This window comes from Belonocnema kinseyi, chromosome 2, assembly GCF_010883055.1.
Source record: "Belonocnema kinseyi isolate 2016_QV_RU_SX_M_011 chromosome 2, B_treatae_v1, whole genome shotgun sequence".
NCBI lineage: Eukaryota > Metazoa > Arthropoda > Insecta > Hymenoptera > Cynipidae > Belonocnema > Belonocnema kinseyi.
The window spans coordinates 42,907,420-42,930,412 of NC_046658.1; the positions used below are offsets into that span (position 1 = coordinate 42,907,420).

A 22,993-nucleotide genomic window follows, 5' to 3' on the forward strand; every position below is an offset into this window, starting at 1 on the left:
TTAATTTGTATAATTTTATCAGCAATACGCACAAGTTACTTTAAAATCGAACGACCTCTTGCAAATCCTGATATTTCTGACGCCAAATCTAAATTACTCAACCTTTTTTACAGTTTGTTTAATACAAAAGGAATAATTTCTCTCACGTACAACGTGTCTCGAAAATCTTTTTAATCAAGAAGTTGTTCTAGAAAGTTCCAGGCGTAACCTTTTGTTGTTGGTATACAGAGTACATACATTATCACAATCAGATACTTTTAAATCCTAATTCAAATGGTCTTAGTTGTTATGTTTCTCAAATTCAATATTCATGTTTGAATACTTAACGCGTAATATCGTTCAGCTTTTTTTCTACTTAATTTTTATTTTTGAACGTTTTAGTTGGAAAATTCACAAATTGGATACATTTTCACCTTTAAATGCTTGAATTATAACATTGTCAGGGTACATTTAAAAAAAAGTGTTCAACATTCAAATTGTTAAATTTATATTGTTTTAATATAAACGTTTTTATTCTTAAAAACCAGATGACCCTCAGTTGCTGGAATAACAGAAGCTTTCAAGTTGATTAGAAAGCAGATTTTTGGTTGCAAAGAATAAAAGTACTTTAATAAATATCAGTGGTAAAATTATAAATTTGATATCTTATATAAAATTATGTTAAAAAATAGTGTAGGTGTTAGCGATCTAGAGAAAATAACAAATTTTCTGAGACACGTTTTACGTGGTAGTAGTCGCTGTATTTCACAAATAATTATCTCTTTTGGATTTTTCACATAGAAATTCTAGAAAGTTTTATATTTTTTTATATTTAGCCACCACGCGTGAAGATAATATCTCAGGAAGGTTATAAGAAAATATATGATTATATTTAGGTATGCAAAGTTATGAACCAAACAGAATCCGTTCACTTTTAACTCTTTGCATTAGGTTTGAGGCATGAAGTTTTCAAAAGATGAAATGATTGCTGTTATATATTAGAGTTAAAGTGAACAATGAATCAGTCCATAGAAATATGTATGAAAGAATAAACTATAAATAGTGTCTTAAATTGGTCAGCTTCTATAAAGATTATGAAAACAATTATGCGTATTTTGTATACCATTACTCATTCTACTAATTATAATTCCATAGAACTTTTTGCAAATTTTTCTTTCTCAGTAATTGTTTGTAGCATTTTGTTAATGTATATGTGCATAATTATTTTCATTACATAATTTTTAAAACTTGTAATTCCTATAGTATCAAAAAAGTTGTTTGTAACCCGTTTTTTTTTCAGTACCTTTTTTCGAGAAAGCTTAGATTATGAATATTTTAACACTGGCCTTTGTCCCTTGTAAATAAGGCACTTATTTTTCTGTTGTGAACGTCCTTTAAAAAAATGTATTCTGAAATATAATCGCAACCGTAAATTCAGTTTTAAAAAGAATGGCTCATATTCGGCAACAAATTGTAATTTTAAAAATGCATATATTATAACATCTGATTTCTTTTACAGATAAGTCCGTGGGCGAAAAAGTAACAGCCTTTGACGTAAGTACAGAAGGAAACAACTCAAAATTCACTTTCAGTGTAAGAAATGCAATTAAAAAATTGTAAAGATAGAATATAATGTGTCTAGTCTAAAAGTTACTTAAAGCGAAAACTCATTTAAAGAGGTCGCAACATTTTTTATCGTTCACTCCTTGATAACCTAAATTGGGTTTTCTCTTCAACTAAATCAAAGATAAAGGAAATATTTGATGTTAACTTGTCAAGGAAAGCATTCAATCACTTTCTGAGAATGTCTTATCTGTCAATAAATTATTTTCAGTTTGAGTAAATTAATTAATTGAGAAATTACATAAGTGAAAAGGCGTAAAGATTTTGTGCTTCACCGTGAAAGCGAGTTTGTCGAATTTTCCGAAATTTTGGATGGCTAGTACTGCATCGAGGTCCGTGAATAGATGTTATAAGTACAATCTTAGGCCATTGTCACTTTCGAGGATCCTTGTGCCACTTTCTGCTATTATGCCTCACGTATGTGAATCTTGTTCAGTGCACATTCTCTGACATTATTTAAGTGACTCACGATATAGGAAATTTACTTCCTGTTTCGAGATATTGTGATCTGTAAATTCATACTTCAGCTTCTTTATTCTTGACGGAGCTTTTAATACAATTAAAGAATCTAAGTGTAGATTCTCTTTTCCCTTTAAATTATTGCGTATTAAAGCATTTTGAAATAAAGGACGAAACTGAAGAGATTGATATTTAAGGATTCTTGTTGAAAAAATCTATTTCTATTTTTTCATCAGGAACTATGAGACGTCTCTGTTAAATTGGACATTTAAGGATGTAAAGAAGTTAAATTCTGTAAATCTTGATGGAGGCTTCTAAGCACACTTCAGAAAAAAATAATTAAGGTTAATATTGTTCATTTAATAGTAGCTAATTAAAGGTTTAGTTTTTCCTTTTTCTTTAGGGAAAAGTTACAATTTTTATTTAATCCTAATGATCAAGGTCATGATTTCTAAATTAATTTTTTAAAAATAAAATCAACCCGAATAGAAATTTATAGAATCCTTCGAAGAATAAAATGAGACCTTGATTATTAGTATTAAAAAAATTGTAACTTTTCCCGGAAGAGAAAGGAAAATCTAAACCTTGAAATAACTGCTGTTAAATAAACAATTTTAACCAGAATTATTTTTTTCTGAAGTCTGCTTAGAAGCCCCTATCAAGAGTTACAGAAATTAATAGTAGATCTTTTTTGTTCATTTTATAAATAATTTTAAAGATAGGCAACTTTTGAGATTGATTGTTCGTAGTGTACATCCTTAACTGGAATATTAAAGACTAGGATGACATAGAAAATTACAAAAATGAAATGGTAGCAACTCTCTGTTATACATTTTGCAAAAAATCTTTTTCCTATTTGATGTCTCAGTTCTGCTTTATAGCAATTGTCCCTGATGCATCAATGAAGACATAAAAAGAATATATAATGGCACCATGATCTTTTATTATTATAGAGCTCAACAGTGCAACATGGCAGTGCAGGACCTAAAACTCCAGTTGGAGTGGCAAGAAATAAATCAGAGCGGGAGAAAAAAATTGGTCACAGGAGAGTCGGAGTTGGAGGTGAAATTACTTATAAGAAGGTAAGAATACTTATGAACAATCTCGATTTTTTATCACTAAATTTTGTAAATAAAAATAGTATCTAGTTTTTGAAAACAAAGGATACCTCTGAACGAAAGTTTACTCAATTTTCTCCACTACTATTAGTTCTTACTGTTTGTAACGTATCGTTAATAGTTACTGCAAATAATAGAGGTGCTATAAATAAAAGTTGATTCTATTTTACATTGGGAACTTGTTGTCAGTTTAGTCTTTGACTTGTAATCTAAGGTCATTCTTTACTGGACCTCTGTTCGAAGAATCTGATTAAGTTTAATGAGCTTTAAGAGACAAAAACCTAAAGAAAGTATTTTAAAATTGTAGTGTCTTCTTAAATTAATTTAGAATTTTATCGCAAAATGTTTGAGGTACTTTGAAAGAGCAAACTTTCTAATGATATCGTAACATTTTTGCAAAAAGTAATTAATGATTATATATTTAAATAGATAAGTAGATATATGGAATTGATTGATTATAGTTTCTAATTAATCATTTTCATTTTCTTAGATTCAATCTACTCAAATTATGGGATCGATACAATTGGGTATACAGCATGCAGTTGGAGGTCTTGCGAGTAAACCTGAACGGGACTTGCTCATGCAAGATTTCATGACTGTCGAAACAACCAATTTTCCCCATGAAGGTTCAAATCACACGCCAGCTCATCACTACTCGGAGTTTAAGTTCAAGAATTACGCACCTATTGCATTTCGTTACTTTAGGGATCTATTTGGCATTCAACCAGATGATTTTTTGGTGAGTAAAAAAGTGATACTGTAATTTTCTTATTAGAAGAGCTAAATGAGTTTATGAATGAAAATTAAAATATGTCACAATTTCAGATGTCGATGTGCAGTGCAGCTCTGCGTGAATTATCGAATCCTGGAGCCAGTGGAAGTATTTTTTACCTAACAGAGGATGACGAGTTTATCATCAAGACTGTTCAACACAAGGAGGGCGAATTTCTGCAAACTCTGTTACCTGGTTATTACATGGTGGGAACCACTGAACCCATTATAATCATTTCAATATATTATTGTACATGATTTATATAAATTTGAAATCTATTTTACAGAACTTAAACCAAAATAAAAGAACGTTGTTGCCAAAGTTTTTTGGATTGTATTGTTATCGTTGCAACAGCAAAAATATTCGACTGGTTGCTATGAACAATCTTCTTCCTTCAGCAGTCAAACTTCACCAAAAGTACGACTTGAAGGGATCCACCTACAAAAGAAAAGTGAGTTAGCCGCTCTTCAATCATGGATTAGAACAATGCAAAGTTGATGACTTTTTTAAATATATAGTTATTATTTTGATTTGCTGTAGGCCTCGCGACTTGAAAGGGCAAAGTCTTCGCCTACGTACAAAGACCTAGACTTTATGGAACATCATCCAGAGGGAATTTTTCTGGAAGCCGATACATACAGTGCTCTAGTGAAAACGATTCAACGGGACTGTCGTGTACTCGAAAGTTTCAAAATCATGGACTACTCTCTTCTCGTTGGAATTCACAACCTTGATCAAGCTGCTAGGGAGAAAAGTGTAAGAAATGTACTCAATTTTATCATCGTTCAGTTCGATGTAATGATCATTGAATGATGTGAACGTCTCCAATGATTTTTGTTTAGGAGGATCAAAGATTATCGGCTAGCGCAGAAGAAGAAGCGGGAGAATATGGCTGTGATAGTGGGGGATTCCTACAACCTGAGAGAGAACGAGACAGAGATGACAGGATAGGAGCCACTGCCCTCAATAGATCACGTAGTATAAATCGCCAAAGGCTGGTAGCTCACAGTACTGCAATGGAGAGTATTCAGGCTGAGAGTGAGCCCATCGACGAAGAAGATGATGTCCCGTGAGTGTCTTATCTAAATAATTTAACCACAATCTTAAGAATGTAATTATTTCTAGTCAATTAATATTTTAATCTTCTGTTCCTAGCAGTCCGGGTGGTATTCCCGCGAGGAATGCTCGCGGAGAACGTCTTCTTCTGTTTGTAGGTATCATTGATATTCTTCAGAGTTACAGACTCAAAAAGAAACTTGAGCACACGTGGAAATCAATGATACACGATGGTGTAAGTGATTTAAGTATACTTTTCAACTGCATTTTATAGACTAAGTTTGTTAAGAATCTAGACTTTTGTTATACTTCTGTTGCCTTTATTTCAGGACACGGTTTCTGTGCATAGACCAGGCTTTTATGCCCAGCGCTTCCAGGACTTTATGGCAAAAACTGTCTTCAAGAAAATACCCTCACGTAAGTACAATCCGAATCAGCCACTAGTGGCACACCTAACTTCCATGTTAGTACTCAGTAAAGCCCATTCCTAAACTTTCCATAATTTACAGCTTAAGTAAGACCTGAAATCTTATCAATTCCGGTTGGATCGCGATACTAATTGTTGGATTGAGAGTTTTAAACCAATTGTTTTAACTCTGCTCTCAAATTGTAATTCTATCGCAATCCAATCATATGCGATTTCGTTCCATACCTTTGTAAGTATTTTATCCTAGAGTAGGAAAAGGATGAGTGAGAAAGGTTTTTTTGACCGGATACTCACAAATTTGATGACGCTTAAAAGTATATACATTCAGATTATTCTGAAAATGTTCCCCTTTTTGTGGATAAAGCATTTTATTATTTATTATGATACTTAATGTCATATTCTTGTAGCTAGTGTGCAGTACGCTATAAGCTAGATCTATATTTTTTAGAACTATTGTAACATCTATTGTAAGTTTTGAACACTATATCTACGATTTAACAGTGCGTAATAAGTCCTAATGTACTTCAACGATGTGTCAATCGTTTTCCAATAACTTGACGTGTTTCTGACGAGCTTAGCTCCTTAGAAAACTGACGTAATTTAATTTTTTGTTCTCGAGAATTGAGACAGGCAATTTCAAAAATTGTTAAAAGCACATTTTAAAATACTCAATACTTTATAAAGACGAGATACTTGAACTTAGTAAAGGAGTAGACATATTTGATCTTTAGGCGACAGCTACACATATTCGCAAAAATAACTAACTTCAGTTGCAATCCATGCATTCTCGAGCAAAGCTCTCGATTAACTTTTTTTTATCCAAATCGTCAAAGACTTCTTAGCACGCATTACTAACACAGCTCAAACTTTTATTTTTTAGTATGGTATAATTTATGTTTTAAGTAAAGAATAACGCTAACGAATTCTCACAACATTTTAATTGATTCATTTACACAAATCTGGTGTCCACTAAAATAGCTGAGTATTTTCCAGTATTCATTTTTAAAATGCTCAAATTATGTTTAAGAAAAGCTGCTTGGACATAGGAATATTTTGAAATTTATTTTTAGAATTAATTTTGAACATGGTAATTAACATCGGTTTATTGTTAATCTATTATAAGGCTCTCAGATCTGAATGATCATGTATAGAATGAGTTGTTTTTTTATACATAAGAATTCCTAAATGTTGTGACGTCACTGTTTCGTCAGTTTACTGCGATCTACGGTAAGATTGTCGAAGTCAGACAATACTTTTTATCAGATTTTCGATTCTGTCTGTTACTAAAACGCCGGGGAATTTAGTTATTTGCGGTTGTGCCTTATATGCAGTGTGGAAATAACAAAGGGAATGCGGAAAGAGTGATAAAGTAGTAGTAGATTATTTTTTTATTATTGAAATATTCAGCTATTGGTACAATGTGGGCACCCATGTACATATTTATATATTTTGCAATAAACATATGCCCTGTTACAATTTACATTTCATTTACTGGCCTCCCCATAATGCGGATACTTTAACCCTTGTTTTTCCTATTTTACTACGCCCAACAAAATAATACTAGTTTAAACAACCAGCTATTTAAATTTGTAATGTGTACAATTATTCGTTTATTAGTATCTACATCACGTATTAAGAACGGCTATGTAACCGTTACTCCACTCATTAAATTTTTTTTAGTACTTTGAGTTTAACTTAAAAAGTTTTAAGAGTTTTAAGTCTTTCATTGAATATATTTTTTGAAGCTTGAAAATCGTTGTGTCATAACATTACGTATCATTTATTAACAAATTTATTTTAGAGACTCTTTTAAAAATAAAAATACATACCCATAATGTTATATATGTTTTATTTTTAATTGTCTTTCTCTTTGACGATACTAACTTTATCAAAGACTGTTCTTATTTAACAAAAAAATATGATTTATCTTGTTAAGCAGAAACGAGTTAAATGGAGAGAGCATTAAATTAAAAATATAAAGATGGATCGAAGGGTTAAGAACTACTGAATTCAGGTGTACACTCATTTCTGAATTCTTTAAATTCTATTGAATTGAAAAAATAAAATTCTTAAAATTTTCGTTTGTATTTGCATTTATTTTAGAAAGTCCCCAGGGCTAATTAACTTCTTATAAGTTTTGTTATTTTTATTTATTATCTTCAGTAAAATACTTTAATGAATCAACTCAACTTCTATCAATTTCAATTTAGTTCTTCTGAATTCGCTTCAATTCTACCGACTATAATTTAATTTTGGTTAACTCCTTGAATTCTTGAACTCAGATGTACGTCAGCATTTCTTGTGGTTAATCCCTTGAGATAGATTGAAAAATGGAGACAGCTTATTTTTTTATCGGGGAGATACTGTTGGGTAATAATTTAGCTAAATGTTCATATTTTTGTGTCCGTGCACATCTTTTCGTGTCAACTCCTTGACCTGACCTGCTACCGAACGATACTCGAAAATGCAAACGAAAAGTGGACCTGCCTGAGATTAAAGGGAACCATCGCAAATTCCGTAACCTCGTCACCAGCTACATAGGTAACTCTGTCTGTCCATTTGTGTCGTTCGTCATGTCGATTTTGTTGTTTTAATCTTCTTAAGAAGCTTGCTTGCCTGCAACCCAATTTTAAATGTCTGCTTCAATATTTTTCTTCCTCCATACAAAAAAAACTGTTTTTATCGCTCGATTTCGTTAATTTACTTTGTTAATAGAATAATTTCTACATAAGTGTCATTTTTAACACACGTAAACATTGTTGTGAGTACATTTATGTGATTTTTCTTGTTTGAAGTACTATAATTTTCAGATGACTTTGGGACACTGGACTTTACTGCTTTTGAAATATAGAGTTCGTTTATTTCTAAATTGAGATGCTTTTTGAAGTTGAAGGCTGTCAAACATCTGCGCTTCTAAATTCAGGATCCGTCTACTTTGTTAATTTTTGAAATTCAAATTATAGGTATAAAGGCCATTAACGAAACTAATACAAACCCCTACACTTATGTATAAATACTTTTTTGATATTTGATTATATATGTATATTTTTAAACGGACAGTTTTATCCATTTATATTTCAGTGTTATATTGATGTTAGCTAACCCTTGATTTAGAAGAGACCTCACGTTTTGAAATATCTAGATATTATTTAAATAATTTTAAGTCCCCCTGTATGTTGATTCTAGGTTTCAGAAATAGGCATGAATGATATATTAAACACTAAAAAATATTAAATTCTTGTTCAGATGTGCCAATGAACTATAAATAGATATCAAATATACGAATTAGCTTATTTATATACAACTAACATTTTAAATTCTAAATTTTATTATTTTAATTAAGTTTTTACTTTGCCTAGAAGGAACGTTGAAGCTTTCAATATAATTCCATATATTACCGTGTGTAATTTTGCAATGATAATGTTTATTATTATTATTATTATTATTATTATTATTACATATGCATATATTATTAATTTCCAACTCAAATTAATTAAGTGTTGCTATGTGTGTCAGAATACAGGTCTACATCCAAAATAATAATACACATATGAGACATTGCATATTTTATGTTACAGCTCTGAAACACTCTCCATCGAAAAGGAAAAGCATTTCAAGACCTCTGAGGCCTCTCGAAGGTGATTTTGATTCAACGGGTAAGTTACATTTTTGAATGGTTCCTAATTTTTTCATAAACTAATCCTAAAAAATAAAGCCTTTAGGACTAACAGCCTTACATTTCCTATATTCAAGGGCAAATCTATGTAAAGAATTACGGATGTCGACCGTCCCATAATATATATTTTTTTTGCGTCTTCTCATTTCTAAACCAAAGAAGATATGTTTGAAATTTTGAGACACGACGTAAAATTTATCAGGACAGCTTTTGTGTTGGTATTTGGTTTAAATAACGTAGTTTTATTAATTTGTAACTTCGAATTAAATGTAAGAGGGAACAACAATTTAGTGCCCTGGCTAATATTAAATGTGTCTAATAAAGCCCTGCTCTATTCCTAGTTTCCGTTCGTCTTCTAAGTTACGAATTGTTCAAATCAAATACAGGCTCGAAAGCGTCAGGCAGCGGTGCCCTAATAGATATTCTGTCGTTCCACAACATTTCAGTGATAAATCTTCTTTAGTTAAAAAATAAGTAGGTGTAAGAATTACATGATACGATTGGTAATTCGTGACGTAATGTAATACCATTTGCCCTTAAATCTGAATGCTTTGTTTTCCATGCTGATATTTATTATATGTGACGTTCCATAAGGAAAGGGCACTTTTAAAGTTTGAACATCGAAAACCCGCTCTCTGATAAAAACGCATCTAAAGTTAGCGATTGCTATAAGCGCACGTTTTATATTCTTTCTTCAAACATAAAATGTACCCACTACAGGTCACCTCCGGGACACGAGATAGAGCATAGATTGAAGTATTATTTCCCATTGAAACCTTAAAATCGATGCTTCTGACCTTTGTTTACAAAACTGCGAATATCTCCTAAAATACGATGGACAAAAGTGGGCCCTTTCTTCAAAGAGCGTCATGTGTAATTAAGCCTCGAGCCAAAAATCAATTAACTTGTATGTTCCGTTCCAAAATTCTTCCAACTTTTTAGTCTTATTATATTATTCTTCTCCCTGAAGCTAAAGAAATTGAAAAGTGCTGCAATGGAAAAATCCCTATTAACGAGATTCCCATGTCGAATAACTTAATCGTCCCTCCTGATATTAGTGATGATACGGAAATCGTTTGCGTTAATTTTCCTGGTAATTCCTCATCACCATAAATCCATTCATTATTATCCATATCATATACGTTCTTACCACAAGTTAAAATAATTTTAGTTTCATTTTCGTAAAATGCCTGTAATTTTTCCTGAACTAGGCAATTGGCAAACAAAAATGTCCTCACAATAAATTGTACACATTTATTCAATTTGCTGACATTGGTTTTTTTAGTAATAGTGGTTTTAAAATTTTTAAGGGGGTCAGTCCCTCAATACCGAAAAAAATCGAATTTTTTCTTCGTTTAATCGATTGAAAACCCATCTGAAAACGTCCGTAAAATATTTTAGCTTCCAATGCGAAGTATTTTGGAAGATATTCCCGGTAAAAAGCCAGAGTTCAACTTTTAGTACTGATTTCTCGTCGACTTAAAATATCTATCCAAAACATGCTTATTGTTATATGAACCTGGAGTAGCTAATTAAATTGTCATTGCTGTATGCTGTGAAATTATAAAGTTGTATTATATTGAAACTTTCAAGCGTGTTTTCTCGAAACCGTATTTTCCCAAACAGCATGCATGATTTCCCACAAATATAAATGATTTTATTTATTTTTAATATTTTTATAAGCACAATTATTTTTAAAAAATTCATCAAAAATTGTAGTTTTGGTTGGAACAGTGGGAATTTTCATTAATATTCGGTTTTTATTAGGTTTTTTTTTATCATATTGAGAAAAAATCCAAATTAAAGTAGTTCGGCTACTGGGCAAGCTAGTCAAAGCTATGTCCGTTATTTTTTTCTGAAATTTGGAATTAAATACCAAATTTGGCCAGGATATCAATTACTAGATTAGGTAACAAAGTTTTACGCTGATCAATATAAATAAAACTTTTTTTAAATAATAATAAAATGTAAATTTAAATGTTGATTTGACTCGATTCTAGCTACAGTAGAAATTAGCAGTAATTCAAATTTTGCATTATATTTTCTGCCTGAAAAAAAGGTTTTCCTAATAATATTCAACGTGTTTTAAAACCAAAATTAACCATTTTTGGAGCCCGTGAAAGGCCTTTCCATAAGATCCCATGTTTTTCGACACGACTTTAAAAAGTGATAATTCAAATTTTAACCCGGAAAGGGCCCCTAAAAAAGGTATTACGTGAAAGAGACATTCCAGTGCACCATGGTTTACTCCGCCATTTTGGAAAATTTTTTGGTGTCATTTTATTTTTTTAAAACTTTGTTTAATATTTGCCGAAAATATACCTGGAATATTGACTGTCTATGCTGTTCTTTTATTTAAAAAAAAAAACATTCTCAAAACGCACCTTTTTTCGGGCTCTAAAGGGACTGACCCCCTTAACTTCTAGAATGTGAAGAGGTTGCCAGTTATATTTCTAAGACAATTTTTTGCTGAATGCCGAATTCGAGTGAAAGTTGTGACTGTAAAAATGATAAGTTTATTTCTGCAATTTTGAAGTATTTTCTAAAATAAAATTGCGGTAATGTTATGGTTATTATATGGTGGTTTAGTGGTGGCGGCAACCGGCAGTTCAGCTATGCATGCTACATCACCCACAAAGCCTGGTGAGTCTCCTGCAACGATCATTTAATCCCTTAAAAATAATCTAGTACTTCATATTCATACTTCATAGCCATGAAATTATCATACAATAAAGTAAATGCACACGAGTTTCAACGCATTAATAATTGTGGGTCCGGATGCAGTAAACGTATGAGCGTTCGAAAACGCGAAACAGTACTCTAAATGACTAGTATAAACCTTCCCCTTTCATCAATTAATATAAAATCGATTACTTTATGTTTTTAATCATTTATTAGTCTTTACGGAATTAGCAAATAATTAACAATAGGAAAATTTGTGCTTCGCGAATTGGTTATTCCTTAGGTACAAAACACATTGTTACAACTGTTGATTATCATTTTTTTGTAATGTTATGTACATTTTTTAAAATGTTTTTATACGGTTACATTAAAATTAGATACTTTTGTATTAAAAAACCCGCTAAAAATTATAATACAAAACAGACATATGAAGGCGATATTTAAAATCTAATCATTCATTCATATTCTAAAGCTAATTTTGAAGATACCTGTTCAGTTTCAACTCGATTTATCTAATATTGACGATTCTGAACAAAATTTGATTATATTTGTAATATAGCATAAACAGATTTAGAAATAATAAAAGTTGTATATAGTTTTAACGTTCCTGTGATAAATTGTTTAACTATTTTATCCGAAAAACTTCACCGAAAGATATCCATTTATATAAAAATCCCGTGTCACGATGTTTGTCACCACTAAACTCCGAAACTACTTAACCGATCTTGATGAAATTTTTCATACTGCGTTAAATTTGGTCCAACTTAAAGGATAGGATATTTTTTATCTCATTTAATTATCTCAGTATTTTTGATTGCAAATCAAATGTTTTTATTTGTGTACTCCATAATTTTCTAACAGATGTCGGTTAAGTTAGTTTGTGGACCGACACTTCAACATGTAACGTTATCTAGGTTGGGTAAGAGGCCAGTAGATGGCGCCAAGTTTAGTATAATATAAATTCAACGTAGTATAACAGAGCCACAGCACCACGTGGCTGGGGCTGCTAGTAATTATATAGATTTTGCAAATTAGTAAAATCCCTGATAAGTAATAATCTGTCAATAAAAAGTGATTATATTTGTGAAATCATAAAAAGGGTTAAAAATAACAAAAGAAGTATCTAAATAATTTTAATGTTATCGTATTCAAACGTTTTAAAAAATGTATAATAAATTATCAAAAATGATAATAAACAGTTGTAACAATGTATTTTGTAACTGAAGAATAAACAACTTGCGAAGCACAAATTTTCCTATTGTTAATTATTTGTTAATTCACTGAAAGCTGAGAAATATTCAAAAATATAAAGCAGCCGATTTTCTAATAATTTAGGGAAGAGGCAGTTTTTTAAATCGTTTAATTATTGAAAAGATGAGTCCTTTGTAGGAGAGTACAGGCGAATAAACGTGCTTACCATCAGGTCTCAATTTGCAATTGCGATTGATGTTTTTAAAAGTAACTAAATTTAATACATTTTGCTCCTCCCATTTCAATTTTATTCTTTAAAATATAATTAGGAAATAAAATCTTTAAAGAGAAATATTTCTCTAAAAGCCCAGATTTTTTCAATTCAATTTTTCAAACTTAAAAATTGAAATATTACAAGACGCTTGGACAATGCTTTTTCGCGTTTCCAAGCGCTCGTCCCCGTATTGCATCAGGACCCTCAATTTAGAATATTTGAATATTAATTTAGTACCTTTTAAGGAGGAACCATAGCTACTGCCGAGATCAGTCGACTACCCAGTCGTAATACCTACACTCGTATGACTTACTGAGTTAAAATCTGGCAACATTGTGATCATGTCGCCGGTGACATGAATCAACGGCTGACTGAGATCTACATTAATCGCGCATCGCGATGTTGCCAGATTGCGATACTGAACGTTCAGAAGCGCAAGTTTCATGATTAATTTTTTTTTGTGTATATGCAGGAACCAAATGGTTAATATTATTTTTTCATCTCAATTTTGAAATACTTGTTCTTCATTAAAAAAAATTATCAATAATATCTTAATGGTGGTTACTTATATATCACTCAGTAAAGAGCTCAAAAACGCCATCTCTCATAAGGCGCAATGTTAAATATGACTAAATTAAAATCGTTAATAACTTATTTATAAATTACCCTAGGCTTCTTAGATTTTAACTGAGTACTTTTGGTGATCACATTTAGATATCGTGAAAGTTTGGTTGAAATGGTAATGAAAATTCTTGTAGCGATGGTACCTCCTTAAATACAGACAAACTTATCAATCCAATTAATTTCAAAAGTTATTTTTTTGCAAAGGACGATTGTCACTAAGCATTGTATTTGGGCCCAGAATAAGAAAAGAATTTTGTCCAAGGGCGAGTATACGTCAGGAGTATCAGGATCTGCAAGTGTCGTTTGATTTCATTGACATTTAGTAAAATTATAGTACTACATACATATATGAGAGACATTTGGAGCTCAACAAATTTTCAGAAATTTTGTTGAGTATTTCCTGATGTGTATTTGCCCAAAAATAAAAATTCAAAATTAGTTTGCCTACAATTTGGTAACTGGAAATAATTTTATGATGCAAGAGCCATCCAAATTAAAGCATGGTTTGTTTATTCTGAATGGCTCTTATGTCGAAAAAAATTGAGAGTTGATGAATTGCGAGCAAACTAAGCAACCCTTATTGATCTCGTGCTGCATTTACAATCGCCCTTTACGGGATCTTTATGCATCGATGCATTTTGTGACAAGAAAAAATTTGGTAACAAATGATTTAATTTTTTTTTCTTCAATCATATTCTTATCAATTAATTTGAACTTTCAAACTGTAAATACTAGAAAATATAACTAGAAAAAGTATAATTACTGCTTTTCAATCAAATACATTCGGTTTAAAATAATATATTTTACTGTAATCATCATCTACGTTAAATTTATCACCATGCATTTATCAAAATACTAATTTGAGGGGTAACGAGCTTCTGTAATTAGGTATTTTCACTTCAACCACCAGCTAACTTCAGTTCGTTGATTGCGGAGGGGAAAACAAGGGACCAAATACATGGGATACAGTCCATTTTTGCCCTATTTTGCTAATATCTTCATAAAAAATAATTTTTTTCTATATAATTGTATTTGAAAAATAGTTCTCATTTTTTAATTACTATTTAATGCACTAATAAAATGATAATAATTATTTTTCATTACAAAGATGTTACGGAAATAAAGTTTTGTTCCATGTATTTGGTTCATTATTTTCCCTCAGCTTTCAGTGAAGTGAAGTTAGCTGATTGTTGAAGTGTAAATACCTAATTGGTGCACACAAAGATGATTCAAATAATATTTCAAACGCTGAAAATTATCAGAGGGACCACTGGCCGAGAAATTGGTTTAATTCTTAGTTCTAATAGAAAAACCTATCTAATCAAAATTTCAATGGACAGTTTTACCGTTTGAAGTACTTTTCATTTTTAATTGTTGAATTTTAGATTTATTGCAAAATTATTTAATTTTCAAGGCTATAATTTGAATGTTCAAGTCTCCAATTTTTTAATTGCTTAATTCAAAACGTTAAAAAGATGGGATAATGTATATTTTTAAGCCTTCTAGCGTGTCGCTTTATTATATGTCTTAGGCAGTCGTCTAACTTCCTAGGCACTCAACCGATTGCTAGCGTTCAGAAGAATTGGTGGCAAAATCTTTAACTGATGTCCAAGTGCCTGCTTTATTCAGACATTCAGACGAATACTAAACCAACTTCTAAGTGCCTGACGCGTTGTAGGCACTTAAAAAACTTTTTAAGTTTAAGACATAAAATTATTAGTTTTACTATTTTGTAAAAGTATATTTCATTAATTAGATGAACAGAAAAATAATAATGCAATGTTATATAACCATTTAATATGTGTTTTAATACTATGTGGTTAGTTTCTTATAATTGCCTCAAACGATTCAGCCATTCAGAATTTTAGTTGAGTATTCTTTTGAATGCCTGAATAAATCAGGCACTTGGACGTTAGGTAAAGATTTCGTCCCAAAATCCTCTGAATGACGGAAGTCAGCCGACTACCTAAAACTTCTATATTCCTACGTCATATTCAAAACGCATATATATGCAAAAGTATTTGGTTTCAAATTGAAATTTCTTCAAGTTTTATGATAATTTAGAATTGAAGTCCTGAATATGTAAAGAATTTTTAATTCATAGCGTTCAAAATTGAATAAGTTTTAGATCGAAACTTGATAAATGATGTAATTTCAAGCCTATAGTGTTTAAAATACAACAATTTTTAAATGAAAATCTCTAGATTAAACAAATTTATCTCACCTTCAAATAAGCCACCGGTGAGTATAATCCTACATACAATTTTGGATTCAAATTTAAATTGCCCAATTTCGCAGAAATATAAATTAAAGTACTATAGTATTTAGATTATTATTCTTATTTTAGAATACCTATTTAAAATCGAATACTTTCAGATTGATTGGAAATTTTTGAATGAGTCAATTCTAAACACTCAATTTTGTACAATTTCAAATTTGACTGTAAATTTAAATGATTTTTCAATTTTTTGATCTTTAGTAGTCGTAAATGTAATTTTTTTCCATTTTTAAAGTATGAATCAACTTCAGATTAGCATGTTTCATTTTTTTTTTCTTTTCGAACACCTCGAAATAAAATTTACTTTTTGGTAGATTCTATTTTGAAATTGTAAACTATTAATTAAATGTTTTTTATGTGAAAATTGTTAAATTATAATTTAAGGTCGTTTTTTTACGAATTAGTTTTAAATTTTTGAATCCTTTGAAATTGAAGTTTTAAAATTGGACAAATGGCACTTTGTTTGAAATCCTGAAAATTTTGACTTATATTTTGGAACTTTTTAAATTTGAAATTATTAAAAATTGCAAATTGTTAATCAGCGTGCACCGAAATTCAAAGTTCTACCCCTCGTACTAATCGCATTCTCACTTCCTGTTTTCTCTTTCTTTGTTTCTGTCTCTCCCGTCCTCTCGCAACCGTAGTACCAAGTCCCGCGGAGCCCATGGTTAGTGGTGGGCCAGCAATATCAAGCACCTCGGTTCCAATCGCTACTTCGACTCCCGTAAACGTCTCCGCGGGTCCAGTAAGTCCACCACCGCTGACGGTGGGGGGCGAGTCCACGATAAAGGCCAGTTACCCAGCAGTCCTGAAGGGCAGAACAGCCGCGAGTCCCCCGATTCCCAACATCGTACCCTCCGGTAAAGTGCCGCCGCCTGTACCTCCCAGAGGAAGCGGTCGAGCCAGAACCGAGGAGCTTCGTGGCACCAGCTCGTTCACGTCAACTTCCGGCCGAGGTGAAGCATCTTCCGCCTTCTTGCATGAGACTGCGACAACTGACCACCTTCGAAGTCCAAAAGGACCCTTGCATGCGATAACCTCATCCCACCGCTTTTCCTCGTCGACTTCCGGTTCCATGTGCCGGATCAAAGCCCAATGGGTTAGCAGTAACGATCCCCGCTTTTCATTTTATGATAATGTCCACTTGCAGCAGTTCCAATCGCAACCATATTCTCAGGATTCTAGTCGAAGAGGTTTTGAGGAGGATGAGTTCGTCAGTGTCGAGAAAGTTGATAATTCTTACTACTTACGCACCAGCCCTTGTCCTTTCAGACCTGAGAGAGGAAATTACGTAAATGTTGTCGAGTCTCCAACGATTCTTCGTCAAGAACTGAAGAACTGGGTTAAAGAAGAGAGACCTGCGCAGCCAACGAGACTCAAAAAGTTTACTTATTTTATCAATCCAAGTCAAAATCCCGATCTGATGAATTACAGAATGTCCAGAAAGGATAAGAAGCACTCGGAGACTTATTCTGAGATGATGCAGAGGAAAGAAAGAGAAGCTAGAGAAAAAGAAATAGACATTTATTTGCTTCAAGATAGGGGTGGACCTAGTCTATATCCAATTCAAAGCGTATCAAGTCACAGTTCAAAAACTTCTGCTCCGGAGCAGCGAAGACAGAGCTTGCTAAAACACACAATTTTTGAAAAACGATTGAAAAAGAAGAAACTCGCACCTATTCCTTCGATAAGGAAGTTTATTTCCACTTCCTCATCCACAGCTGTGTTTCCTGGATCTAACGATTTGAGAACTGTTGCAAGTGTACGGAGGGAGATCGGAATTCACTTTGGTCAACGACCCGTTTTTAACAGTTCTGACCATGATTTAAAATGTGAGAAAAGGGTTCGGAATAATAATGTTATAAAAGAGGGGCGAGATTTTCTCCCTGCTGGCAATACAAGTAAATTTCCAGATATTGTAAAACCTACATCAGTTGGTCAGCGAAGACAGAATCTTGAAACCGTACCCAACGATAGCATGCGACTGCCGAATTATTCTTATCTGCATGGTTATTCAAACACTCTTATGAACAAGTTTTAAGTTTTTTCTGTATGATTGATTTTGTAACACATTTTTAGAGTTGCTACAGAGTTTTTCTGAAACTTTTGATATCAATAGCTAGATTTTAGATAGAGTGGCAAGTTCTGAACATATATGATGAATTTACTTCTCCGGTACTTAACAGTTGTTAGATGAATATTTCAATATTATTTGACTGATTTTAATTATCTTGCAATATACGATTATAAGAGTATTTAAAATGTTTCTAGATTTTCTGGTTAGAAAACTACTTTTCTGCTAGTTTCATTTCGCCTGCATGTTCCGCGAGAATTGAATTTTCAGCCGCATATGTATCATCTCTGAATAAATAGAAAAATAAAACTATGTTACGTTACTTGTCAGTCAGTCAACTTGTTTGTAATCTAAAATCTGAAATGTTTACTCCGAACTCTCAGATGGTTGCCTTAGTTTGTCGTTAGTATAGAACTGCAAGTTTATTAGGTCATTTTATAGTAGACACAATTTCATAATATTCACACTTCCTATTTTTCGTGTTAAATTCTGTGTATATCATTGCACTCCATTGACTTTCCAATTGCACAATCCGTTTGGCATTTATCCGTTTTTTGTGCTGTGCTTGAATTGTTTCTGAATATATTTTCAGATAAAAAGCTTTTGGGAGATATTTCATAAACATAGGATGAATTAATCCATTTTTTAGAATCTTAAACTAGAGTCAAAATGGTAATTGTGCTTTGTGTTGTAAGAAGTGTCTGTATATTGTACCATTAACCTCCTGTTGCTCGTATACAAATTTTCCTATGCCACTACTGATATGACCTGCCAGCTCAGTCTAAAATGAACATTTTTAAAGTGAATACTATCGTTTGAATGCTTTCAGGGTGACCACTACTTTTTAGAAATAGGAAAAAAGCTGGGGATTTTTTAATCTAATCACAAAATTTTTTGAGCTTTATAAAAATTTGAATTCCGAGAATCAACAAAAGAAAAAAATGGCACCAACATTTCTGCAAATTTAATAATATTAGAGAAATACTTTTGAAATAGAGGAACTTTGAATTGAAAGTGTTGAATGATTTTAGATTGAAATATTTAACTTATTCGGATTTAAAATTATATCCTTCGAAGCTTAGAAATGAAAGTAATTTAATACATTAATTAATATTAGTAAGTATTTTTTGTAGGTCTTACAGTCTTCATTGAAGTAAACGAAGTCATGAACGAAATTACTAAAAAGCTGGTTTATTAATGATACTGACGTTTCGGCTATCACTGCGTGTTCTTTTTCAAAGAATCTAAATAAATAATATATAAAAACAGTTTTTACATTTTATTGAAATAATTAAAAGTAAAAAAAAAAATAAAAATATACCTGTAATTAGTATTTTGTGAGGAACACAAATGCTCAATTTCGGAGTCAAACAACATGTCAATAGTTAATGGTCAAATTTTAAAAATAGTTCTGAGATGTGACCAATTCCAAATCAATTATATACCATAGTATCGTAGAAAAAAGCATAAAAAAATTAAAGAGGTTATTTCAGAGAGACTGCATCTTACTTGAAAAAAAAGAGAAAACAAAATCTTTATAATGTTTTAAGAGAAACGACGAAGATATGACAAAGTAGACAAGAGAAATAAATTGAGACGATTAAAATGAATACAGAATAAATGCGTACTTTAAAGGAACCGCAAATAAGGAAAGGCCGCTAAAGCGACTTGATTTTAAATGGGTATACGATTATTTTATAATACTTTGATGTATTTTGTTGACATTCATAATTTGTCTGTAAGTTAATCGAAATATTATGACATTTGTTTATAAAAATAGATTCTATTGTTCGTCTTTCATAAGTATTTTTTTCTCTAGCCACAATTTTAATATTGTTAAAATCAAACTCAAAGTAATGGTTAAAATTCCAGCAATGTTGTGATAGTCTTCTATTAAAATTTCCAACTCCTCAATCTCTTTTATGTTCCGAAACTCTAGTTTTCAATCTTCCAACCGTTTCACCAATATAAACTTTTTTCACAACAATTACATTTATTGAGATATACAATGCCTAAACCAAGTAAAATCAACTCGCTTTCAAGCAGTGAAGTAGTCAAGTGTCCCCCCTTGGCGGCAGGGTATTGTGAAAAAATGCGAGGGTGGCGGCCCTGCCGCTCCCCACAAAGTGCATATAAAAGTTTGGGAATTGCTGCTTTAAATGATGCCTTTATTCTGTATTAATGGTAATCTCTTAATGTATTTCCCTCGTCTACTTTGTCATATGTTCGTCGTTTGTCCTAGATTTTGTTTTCTCTTTTATTCAATTAAGATTGTAGTCTCTCTGAATATAACCTGATATAACTCTGATACAACCTCTTCAATTTTTTAGGCTTTTTCTACGATACTATGGTATATTATTGATTTTGAATTGATCACATCTCAGAATTATTTTTAAAATTTGACCATTAACTAATTGACATGTTGTTTGACTCCGAAATTGAAAATTTGTGTTCCTCATAAGATACTAATCACAGGTATTTTTCTTTTTTTTCTTTTGGTTTTAATTATTGCAGTAAAATGTAAAAATTTTTTTTATATATTATTTATTTAGATTCGTTGAAAAAGGTACGCAGCAATAGCCGAAACGTCAGTATCATCAATAAACAGAACTTTTTAGTAATTCCGTTTGTTATTTCTTTTACTTCAATGAAGACCGAGATACATACAAAAAATACTTACTCATATTTACATGGACGGTCGAAGAAAGGATTGATTTGATTCTTATCAAATCTGATTATTAATTAATTAATATTATTTTAGAACGAAGAAAATTAATCATTTCATATTTAAAAGATTCGAAATTGAACAATCTTAATTAACCGTTATTATTAACAATTAAATTAGGAAGTTTGAAATTGAAAATTATGAATTTAAGCGTTATTGTACAATTTGAATTTGAATTATTTTATAGTTAAATAATCTTAGAGTGAAAGTATTTAAAAATTCATCATTTCAATTTTATACTCCATTAAACAATTAAAGCTTTTTAATACTTACGAATGATTATAAATTCAAAAATAATAAATTGAATAGGCTAATTCTCTAATTATATGATTGAAATTTCGAGAATTATCAAATTTCAACTTAAAAGTGCCTCAAGTTGTACAATTTTTAATTGAATCATTAAAAACTGTCTGGTTTCAAATTTAAATTGTTGAAAATTGTACAATTTCCGTTCGAAAATTCTAATAATTATATATTTAAATTTAAGACTTACGAAATTGAAAATTAAATGACACTAGTTTAATCGCACAATCATTTCAATTACATGCATATTTCAATAATTGTACTGATTTTGTATTTAAAAGTGAAAGTGCTAATTTTTGAGAAATTCTTAGTGTTTCGTTTTAAAACTGTCGAATTTTGATTGCCGTAACCTAAATCTTAAATTGTTCAGTTTTAATCCCTTGTACTTTGGAATTGTACTCATTAATTTGCAGATTATTTTTGAATATGTTAAATTGCATATCGTGCAGTTTTAAACGTTTGCAGCTGAAAATGTAAATAATTAAGAAAAAGCTGGTAAATGACCAGTACTTTTATCTGAGTCTTAAGTGGCCACCCTGTTTTTATATTATTAATTATTTTTAAGTTAAATTTATAAAAGAAGGTTTAGTGAGAAGTATATATCGATGGGTTCTATAAATAAAAAACACCTATCTCACGCGGGTCAATTCTATATCCCTTATCTGTACCGGATCTCTTTAAAAACAACGCATCTGTAGCGTGCAGATTCTAAACCTCGTAACTTTACCGCACCCGTTTAAAAACAACGTAACTCGATTTTTTCTTTTTTCAGTAGAGCTAATTTTAATCGTTACAATTCTCTTTCGTTTCAAATCGAAATGCAATCCACGGGAATTTGAGGTACTACATGTTTTTGAAATATTACAAACATTTTTTATATGATTCTAACACAAGTTAACACACGCACACACACCTATTTATTAAGGTGACCAGAAAAAAACACTTTCGTTTTTTTTAGGAGCGAAAGGCAAATAACGGTAGTTTATGGTATTGTAGAAGGTAGATTTTTGTAAAAAAAATGTTAAACAATATTTAGAGGTAGCGCATCGTCTTTAAATTTCTGATGCAATTTGGCAAAACCAACTTTTTTCATTTAAGGTTTTAAGCACGAAGTAACCAACTTTTTAATTTGAACTTTTAATATGTTGTTCTTGAGGTCTTCAGAATCCATAAAAAAGCATTTTTTAAATGAAAAATTCATAATAAATATTATTTACGGTTGCTAAAATATGCTATTTTCACTGGTTTCCACTGTTTTCAGAGACTAATAACAGCCCCAATAATATATATCTGATACTGAAATTTTGAGAATATTTTCTTTAAAGGTTAAATATAATATTTTTTGAAAAAGCAGATTAAGAAAAGATATAATTAAACGTGCTACATTGAAAACAAATCTGAGTAAATTTTTAAAATTTGACAGCTGTTTAATTTTCGGGGCGGAGCGCTCATTAGCCCTACCATAAAAATTGATCCCAGTGGGTCTTGATGCCATAAAGCCTCTAACCTTTCGTGGCAAGCATCTATACTCTATACCAGTGGTCGGCACGCTCTTGCCCTGGGCAGAGTAGCCTGCCCTGGCTGCCCTCTGACCTACTCTCAGGGCAGTACCTGCGAGCTTGGCCAGACTACCCCTTTCCTCAAGGGTCCTTTGTTAGAAAATGGGAAAAAAATGTGACATTAAAAAATTCGTAATTTTACAATCAGTGACTTGAAAGTAATATATTTGGAA

General features: G+C 31.4%; 1 protein-coding gene across 12 annotated transcripts in view; it reads left to right on the forward strand.

The window, feature by feature from the left end:
- LOC117168120 (phosphatidylinositol 4-phosphate 5-kinase type-1 alpha-like) overlaps positions 1–22,993 on the forward strand; it is a 47,121-nt gene that overhangs the window by 2,126 nt on the left and 22,002 nt on the right. For 5 of the 12 annotated variants that reach the window (XM_033353520.1, XM_033353526.1, XM_033353523.1 and 2 more), the window contains exons 2-12: positions 1,499–1,533; positions 3,015–3,143; positions 3,670–3,918; positions 4,005–4,157; positions 4,238–4,402; positions 4,492–4,707; positions 4,794–5,020; positions 5,107–5,242; positions 5,337–5,424; positions 7,913–7,975; positions 9,013–9,090. In XM_033353520.1, coding sequence (XP_033209411.1) covers positions 1,499–1,533; positions 3,015–3,143; positions 3,670–3,918; positions 4,005–4,157; positions 4,238–4,402; positions 4,492–4,707; positions 4,794–5,020; positions 5,107–5,242; positions 5,337–5,424; positions 7,913–7,975; positions 9,013–9,090 — 1,539 coding nt within the window. Of the gene's footprint in view, positions 1–1,498; positions 1,534–3,014; positions 3,144–3,669; positions 3,919–4,004; positions 4,158–4,237; positions 4,403–4,491; positions 4,708–4,793; positions 5,021–5,106; positions 5,243–5,336; positions 5,425–7,912; positions 7,976–9,012; positions 9,091–11,699; positions 11,754–16,803; positions 18,312–22,993 lie in introns of those variants that run through there. The other 7 variants (XM_033353516.1, XM_033353517.1, XM_033353527.1 and 4 more) reach the window with 7 other exon arrangements.